The sequence below is a fragment of the Triticum aestivum genome, chromosome 3B, assembly GCF_018294505.1.
Source record: "Triticum aestivum cultivar Chinese Spring chromosome 3B, IWGSC CS RefSeq v2.1, whole genome shotgun sequence".
NCBI classification, from domain to species: domain Eukaryota; kingdom Viridiplantae; phylum Streptophyta; class Magnoliopsida; order Poales; family Poaceae; genus Triticum; species Triticum aestivum.
In genome coordinates, this window is record NC_057801.1 from 834,691,410 (window position 1) to 834,700,166 (window position 8,757).

Genomic DNA, 8,757 nt, shown 5'->3' on the forward strand with positions numbered 1-8,757 from the left:
TCCCTCTATGCTCAACAAGTGTACCTATCGGCCTGCTCAACACCCACCATTTTCCTTTCTGTTATCTCCTGTGAGATGATGAGAACAGCTCGGTTTCCTTTTCTTTTTCTCTGGGCGGCAAGTGAGATCCCCTTTCGTCTCCCACCTCTCGTCTTGACCTGCCCTTTTCGACATGGATGCACTCACCGAGAGCTCACCCAAGTTCCATGCACTCCCTCCAAGCACTGCCAACAAAAAGGCCGGGAACCAAGCACCGCACTGGTTGCTTTCTCCCGGGATCGCGACATGGTTACTGTTGTTGCAATCAGAACGTGGGTCTTGTTGCAAAGGGAGCGCTTTTGTGGTGCTCTTATCTAGCCATGGGCCGGGCCGGGCTTAAAAAGCCCATGACAGAAAACTGAGGCTCAAGCCCTCTCAGGCCCTACCATCGGGCCTACTTTTGAAGCCCAAGCCCGACCCATCTGGTAAAAAGCCTTGAAAAGCCCTTAGGGCTTAGGGCCATGAGCCGGGCCTCTTCCTTAAAATACCAATATGCCAAGCCCAAGCCTGTCCAGGCCCTGCTGGTGGGCTCAAAACTTAGGCCCAGGCCCAGCCCACGGGCAAGCCCATCAGGCCTAGGCCCTGGATTTTAGGGCCGGGCCTGGGTGGGCCAGGACCAGCTCAGCCCATGATTGCAACATGGCCACTGTTTCAGTCACAATACTAGTCCTGTTTCAGAGGATAAAACTATTTGAGGAAGATTATTAGTCGGTGATGCCGTCATTGTACTGGCAGCCTGAAGAACCAGGTTCAAAATAATCAGGCAGAACTGTTGACCGACGCATCATTCTGACTGACTGAAGCTCACTAAAACTCTGAGATTGACTGTGCTGAAAACTAATACTGTAAACTTCCAGACCGTAATCTCACATCATCATAATCAGCTATGCCGAACAAGAATATATCTCTCTCACTAACAGCAAAAGAATAGCACGGGAGGTGCAACCAACCAACAAAATGTAACAAACACTGCCACCACAGGTATATAATAGATACTCAGATACTCAGTTCCCTTTGCCCGATATAGGGTTACACAATGACGACGAATCTAGGTAGGTAAGAAGATAGGTGGGTGGGGTGGGATCTAGAGGCGCGACAAAAACGACGACGACGACGGTTTGTTTCACTACGATATAAGTATCTGGCTTCCAAAAGATCAAGAGCCCGTCTAGCTTGAAGGCGTCGCCGTGGCCAGGCACATCTGCGTCTTGACGGCCTCCTTGTAGGTCTTGTGCTGGTAGGTCAGCGTCGTCTCCAGCAGGTCCTTGAGAGGGGTCTTGGGGTTCCACCCTGCAGTTTGGAGATCAGACATTAGGTACACTAGTATAAATCTGGAGGATAATGAAAGGCGGAACAAACACGCTGTTGCGTGGTTTCAGTGATGTACACACCTAGCTGCTTGTTGATCAGGGTCATGTCGGGGATCCTCTTGTCGCTGTCGTCGTACCCTTCCCCATAGAATTCTTTCGCGCTCACGTCGATCACAGGCTCCTCCAGCGGGGGCTCTCCTGAGACCTTAGCGTAGACCTGCAGATGAATGCAAACCAAAGATTCAGAAGAGACAGAGTAACAGAACATACAGTTGCTATTGCCGGTTGATGGCATACATACCTCTGTCATCATTTCGGCCAACTCCCTAACAGTGACTTCATTGTCAGGATTCCCAACATTGAAGATATGACCATTGGCTCGAGCAGGGTTTTCCTTTGGCACAAGAAAACAGAGATTTAAGCTCCACTGATGCAGTAAATAATGCCGAGTAACATCAGAAAAAATAGATACTCGCTCCGTCCGGAAATACTTGTCATTTAGATGCATGTATCTATATGTATTTTAGTTATAGATACATCCATTTTCATTCATTTTGATGACAAGTATTTCCGGACGGAGGGAGTAGAACATAAACAGAGCAGACATACAATCATCAAAAGAACAGCTTCAATGGCATCCTTGATGTAAACAAAAGTTCTCTGGGACTCGCCGCCATCGACAAGCTTCAGGGGCTCTCTGCGCAGGAGATTCTGCACATCCATTGCCATGGTATATCTTGTAAGAAAGAAGACTGAACACAGTGCAATGAAGGTATTCAGGGATACGTTTACATACGTTGCTGAAGCAAGCCAAAACCCGAGGAACACCCTCGCTAGGACCATCAACGCCAGGAATGAAGTCCATCCTTGGCCCAATCCAATTGAAAGGTCTCACAATCGTGAATTCAAGGCCATTTTCTGCGCCTTCAGCTGGGGGAAACTCAAACATACATGGTCAGAAAAGGTTTTAAGGGTGCTACTAATGGCACAATCAACAAATTAAGTTCTCCCACTCACCAAAAACAAGCCTCTCGATAAGCTGCTTTGCGCACGCGTAGGACCATCTCTGTTTCACGATTGGACCAAAGATGCAGGGTGACTCATCTTCTGTCAGCACATAAAATTCAGCTTCCTGTTTGAAAGGTACACGGAGCATCAGCTGAACAGCCAGGTGTGATCATATGAATATGTGACTCTGACATGGGAAATACACATCACTGACGACCAAACAAATTATTGTTACTACTAGGCTGAGTATAGTATTGCTACGAAGACAAGAATCTAAAGACAAGAATAGCAAAAATCATTGTAACTTTTAAGGGTCTTCTTTAAATGATGAGACTCCAACTAAACAATTGAATAAGAAAAGGGGAGTTACTTATGGCAGCACGTTTTGTAAATTACTACATTCACTTGCAGAGCAATATGCAGTGACAGGCATAAGCATGATATAGCTTGAGCCAAAATATATATATTTCAAGCTAAGAGAGCAGACAATGTGAAATGACAGTATCCTTGCTCACAACTATTCCCTGGAAGTTGGTATAGTATGGTACTGGACAATCAACTCGGAAATATTAACAAACAAGCAACATAAGAAGAACAAACACTGAAATACACGGAACATAGCTTGAACAATTAATTATTTGTCAACCTAGAAAAGTAATACTGTCAAATGACAGCATCCTCTCATAGAGCTAGCCCTGTAAGTTACCACAAAAAGGTACTAGACAGATTAACCAATGTGCAACTTAAGACAGACCATCGCTAAAATGTAAAATCAATGTATGCAATCAAACTCTATTCTTCCTTTGAAGTCAAGACATGCCATAACCTTCACACCAAACAACCATTGCAAGACATTATCCCAGTGTCAACCAACAACCAACAAGGATTCAATTAGAATAATTCCACTCCTAACCAACACCAAATCCAGGCCAACCGTTTATTTAAGGACTGTACTAAAAGAACAGGACAATTACAGGTGAATATCAAATACAGGACAATTTAAGGACTGTACCATACAAAGGTACTCCCTCCGTTTCTTCAAAGTAAGTTTGACCAAGTTTATACAAAATAGTATTGACATTCACCATACGAATTAAATATCGTTAGATCCATCATGAAATATACTTTCATATTATATTTATTTAGTGCTGTAGATGTTGACATTTTTTAATATAAATTTGGTCAAAGTTTACTTAGTGACTTCGAACAAATCTAATGTGCGGAGTAAAAAGAAAGGGAGGGAATACTAGACATATCAACCAATGAGCAACTCCTCTTCAGACCGACCATCGCTAAAATGTAAAATCAGCGTATGCAGTCAAACTCTGCTCTTCCTTAAAGCCAAGCCACTCCATAAGCTTCAGGCCAAACCACCATTACAAGACATTATCCCAGTGTCATCCAACAACCAACAAGGCCTCAACTAGAATAATTCCACTCCCAACCAACACCAAATCTAGGCCAACCTTTTATTTAAGGACTCTACTACAAAGGACAGAATAATTACAGGTGAACATCAATCACAATCTAGCAACGTGCACCAAATCCAATCAATTCCACCCCAATCAAACCAGATCAAGCCCGTTTGTTTATTTAACCAACCGAAAAAGGTACCGCATTATCCACTGATGTCACTTGGGGAGTGACACACACAGACGCGTACAGCAAGTGCAGTGCAGACAGATAGTGTGAGTAGTGAGCAAGGGAATGGGGATGTCATGTTCAGTTCATCACCTTGCGGAGGGGGTGGTCCTTGGGGAGGAAGCTGCCGATGGTCTTGCCGTAGACCTCGCACGTGGAGAAGTGGATCAGACGCTTGCTGTTCTCCGAGCAGTACTTGACCTGCGCACGCAAGCAGCACCGACATTCAGACATTCATTCTTTGCTTGGCCACGCCGCAAGCGCCGAGGAATATAATCTTGGATAATGGGTGGAGGTGAGCACGTACCACCGGGAGCGCGTCGATGAAGTTGCTGTAGATGGTGTCGAGCGGGCGCGTGTTGTAGTCCGCCGGCGTGCAGATCGCCGCCAGGTTTATCGTCTTGGCGGAGCAGATCCAGCCACCGACACGCAGAAACAAAATCGTCAGCGGTTTTCTTTCCAGAAATTAATTCAGGGAACGCCAACTGTTTTCTTTTCAAGCGACGAACTCGCTACTTGCAACTGAATCAATCAAGAAACTGAATCCCAGGAAAATCGTTCCCTTTTTCGCAAGAATCAAGAACGCCATTAGAGGGCGGGAGGGGGAGGGGAGGGGAGGGGCGTACCAGATCGGCCATCTTGATGAGGCCCTCGAGGCGGGAGTCGTTCTTGATGTTGAGGCGGTGGAAGGCGATGCGGCCGGCGAGGTGGGGCGGGGGCGGGTCGACGAGGTGGCGGATCTTGTCGCAGTAGACGTCGACGGCGAGGACGGTGTGCGGGGTCTCGGCCATGAGCTTCTCGCAGAGGTGCGAGCCGATGAAGCCGCCGGCGCCGATCACGCAGATGGTCAGCGGCGCCACGGCGCCGCCGTCCAGATCCGTCCTGCCCCCGCTCGCCATGCTCAACCTCTCTCCCCCGGCGGTCGCGCGGCGCGGTCGGTGGTGGACGGACGGTCGGATCCGGGGCGGGGAGCGGGGGGAATGCGCGCGGGGATCGGGTCTGGTTGGGTTTGGGCTGGGATTATCTATCCGGCGGCGATGTCGGTGGGGAACTGGCGATGGTACGGCGTCGATGGGGTGGCGGTATTTAAGGGATCGAAACTACTTCACAGCCGATGCGAAATGGACGATTCATGGACGATTGATGATCAAATGGCCGTGCTGGACTTCATTCAATATTTTGATGGCTGGATGTGTAGAATCGTGCAGCAGTCGTGCATGGGTGTCGTTTGTGTAGCACTACTGTTAAGGGATTGGGGCGAGAGTGGAGTGGCCGAAGGAAGGAAGGAATGGGGTTTCTCGGGGTGGGGTGGGCCCCACCGGCCAGATCGAGATCCGCTGCCCTGTGGGCCCGGCCTCCCCCCCTTCTCTCTAGATTGGCCCCTCTCATTCTTTCTTCACCAGATGTTTCTTAAGTTCTCCTCTTTGGATACCTTTTCTTCCTTGATGATTATGCTTGTGGGTTGATTTGATTTGGTTGTAAAGCATGCGTCAGACGCGTTGGTTGTTTTCTACCTTCTGTTTCTCTCAAACGATGCTCGTGTGTGTCTCAACTCAAGAGGATGCGAACCAACCCGTGGTTGGATGGTCAAAGGGACAATGGTATCCCCAGCCCATCAGGATTCAATCCTGGTGCTCACATTATTCCTGCATTTATTTCGTGATGCGCTTTCAATAGGTGCCGGCTCAGTCTCTTGAAGGTGCTCGTAGAGGTAGGGTGTGCGTGTGTGCAGTGTGCGTTCATAGGGGTGAGTGGGGGCGGCGAGGTGGTGGAGACGGATGGATGGGGTTGGGTAAGACCGGTGGTTGCACAGGAGGTCGTTTGGATATGAGGAGGAAGAAGGTTGGAGGAAGCAAATGAATTGCGGATGGTTGGATTTTGATCTTACAGACAGAAATGAAGTGGCTGATGTGAATCGTTTTTCAGTTAACCGACGCATATCCGGTCCCAAATTTGTAGTTGTATACGGACCTCCACGCCTATGCTAAGGTTCTATTGGTGTATCCGAGCAAACTATCATTCCCTACGTGAGGCCATTCGAGTGAAAGCCGTGATTTGGAACTGTCCCCTACAAAAACCTCTCCCAACGAGCGCTCGAAAAGTGTCATGCTAAAGCAGATGTATTTTACATGCTTGTATACAGATTTATCATGTTGTAAAGAAAAAAATGCCATCATAGAAGAAAGTGTAGAAATTTGCCATGCCGCGTTTTCGGAGATTTGTCACGATGCGATATGGAGAATTACCCGGCCGAAAAAAGAAATTTCCAACTTTTTCATGATTTGCGATGTTGGAAAAGGAAAATGGCATGCTACATCAAAGGGAACTAGGGAAAATTATCATGTATCCTGAATGTGTTTGTTCGGATTACCATCCTAAGTTTTAGTGTCGTCATCTCGTAGTTTGCTCGGAGGGGTGCGTGGGAGCTGCCACGTATTTTACTTTGAGATTCTTTTTTTAGAGGAATTTACTTTGAGATTCATACAAGGAAATTAAATGTGTCACATCGCATTCGCTTGAAAAAAACCATAGAGTTGAAGTCGGATTGTTAATATTTAAGTTATATCCATTTGTGTGGCTCAATAGAAGGCACACGCGTTATGCCAATTCTCCCCATCTTTCTCATTCTTGACGTGCCATCAGCCACCAACCATCTCACTCAATGTGACATTTCTTGTTCATCGCCACGCCGCCTTGAATTCCCGACGCCATTCACCATGGAGGCCCTCTTGCTCCTCCGGTGGAGCCGCGGAGAAGAAGGCACTCTTTGATTCAATTTGGCTGGACCGGGTTATAGTTCGAGCGGCCATCATCCAGCCAGTACGGGGAGAAAATTACCATGATATCAATCTCAGGGGCGGCCCTCGTGTATGGCCAGAGAGGTAACAACCTTGGGGCCCCATGATCTTATTGGCATGCATGTATGCCATAGCACAGTAAAAAATAGATATGGAAAATAAGATGGGCTGGCCAAATTGTTGATTGCTAGTGCTAGGAAACAGAAGCGTCGCACCCCGCACACTTCATTCGTGAATTCAGGATCGCTTCATCGCTCTAGCTGCCTGCAACCTCCGTCTACCGATTCTCCTCTGGTTGTGTGCCGCACTGCCGCCGTTCACTGCCTGGCCGAGGCGCTGAGCGACCGGCGGCCACTCAGTCACTCATGTTCGGCCATCAGTGAGACCGTGACCATGAGTTCGTCATCAAGTACGTGTTCATCCATCCCCAATTTCAGTGTACTGAGTACATGATTAGGGTTCTCATGTACAAATTTCAAATCTATGTATTCCCTTTTCTTGATCCAAATTTCTAATGTCTAATTTGTAGCTCAAGGTATTCCTTTTTTCTTGACAATCTCTACAAATTTATAATTCTATGCAGTACATATCTTGGACAATGTTGATCTTCATATCGATGACTTTGCATCAACAAACGCCAAAGAAACTTTTTTGTGAAGCATTATTGTTGTTGATGGAGTCATTTGAACTTGGATCTAATTTAAGATAATCATGTTAGTTTCATTTGCTATCTTTTCAGTGTCTCTGTCATAATATGGCACTGGCCAACAATTATTGCTAGACATCTCAAACTAAAGATTTATGGTTGAAAGTTTACTCTTAGTATTATGCGAATGAAGTTCAATATATATTTGTTTATGTAGAAATACACATACATACAACCGATTTAAATAGTCCGAGGGCTTAGGGGCCCGTGTCGTCGAGTTCGCCCTAGGGTGTTCCAACAGGTAGAGCCGGCCCCGATCAATCTTACTCCAGGTCCATCCAAAACTAATTAAACGAAAACAAGAGAATCTAACCCAACTTGTGGCTAGCACATGTGCACCCCCATGAAACCAGCTCCTCGAGCAATGCAGTCAGTCTCCGATTCTTTCCTTGTGGGGATTAGTTTAGTTTCTGATATTGCCTCGTGTCCATGAATGCCATGCGTAGTCGGCAAACCAAACATCCATTTGCAAGTACAAAATATTTGATCACGTATCGAGGGGCTTGGAAAACAAGACCCTACTTATGCCAAAACAAGATCCTACTTACTAATTTACTGATGATTGTACCTTGGTCGATATTCAAAGGTAAGTGATTCCAATCCGCTGACCAGTCAGCGCCTCGCGCTGATCGCCTCCTTGCGCCGCACGCCCGTCATTTTAATATGATGATGAAATCTGTTAGAGATTTTGAGACAAAATTATCACTGGCTAATTCGTTGCTGTTTTTCGCGGGGCATTGGTTAGCAGCAAGTAGTTCTATTAGGCCGGTGCAATCGGAGAAAAGACACTTTCTTTTTCTTTTTTGAAGTGTCTCGGGGAAAGTTCTTTCCCCCTATAAACCTTGCAGTTTATGAAAGAACCCCAATATTGCGATGATGTTCCCTTAGTGGGGTCATCGAGCCAATTATCGTTCCCTCCGGGAGACCATCCGAGCGACACCGCAATCTGGGAGTGCCCCTTCAACAAAGCCTTTCCCAACAAGCGCTCGAGAATTACCATGCTAAGACGAATATATTTTTCATGCTATTATATAAAGATTTGCCACATTGTGAAGAAAAAATTACCATGACGGCGTAAATATCGTTAGTAATCTGTCATGATGTAACAGAGTAATTTTCATACGTCTTAGGGAATTGCCATGATGCATAATGGATAATTGACAAACAAATTAAATAAAAAAGTTCCAATTTGTTTAGGATTCACAAATGTTGGCAAACAAAACTACAATGCTGCATCAAAGGGATCTGGTTAAAG

The 8,757-nt window shown here is 46.3% G+C and overlaps 1 protein-coding gene across 1 annotated transcript; it reads right to left on the reverse strand.

Annotated features, from left to right (window-relative positions):
* Positions 1–997: 997 nt before the first annotated feature.
* On the reverse strand, positions 998–5,219 carry LOC123072790 (UDP-D-apiose/UDP-D-xylose synthase). Its single transcript, XM_044496429.1, has 9 exons — positions 4,625–5,219; positions 4,306–4,398; positions 4,092–4,199; positions 2,367–2,481; positions 2,146–2,279; positions 1,959–2,060; positions 1,651–1,743; positions 1,431–1,566; positions 998–1,329 (listed from the first exon to the last, which is right to left on the reverse strand). The coding sequence occupies exons 1-9, from the start codon at positions 4,895–4,897 to the stop codon at positions 1,208–1,210; spliced, it is 1,176 nt and encodes a 391-aa protein (XP_044352364.1). The 5' UTR covers positions 4,898–5,219; the 3' UTR covers positions 998–1,207.
* Positions 5,220–8,757: the final 3,538 nt, after the last annotated feature.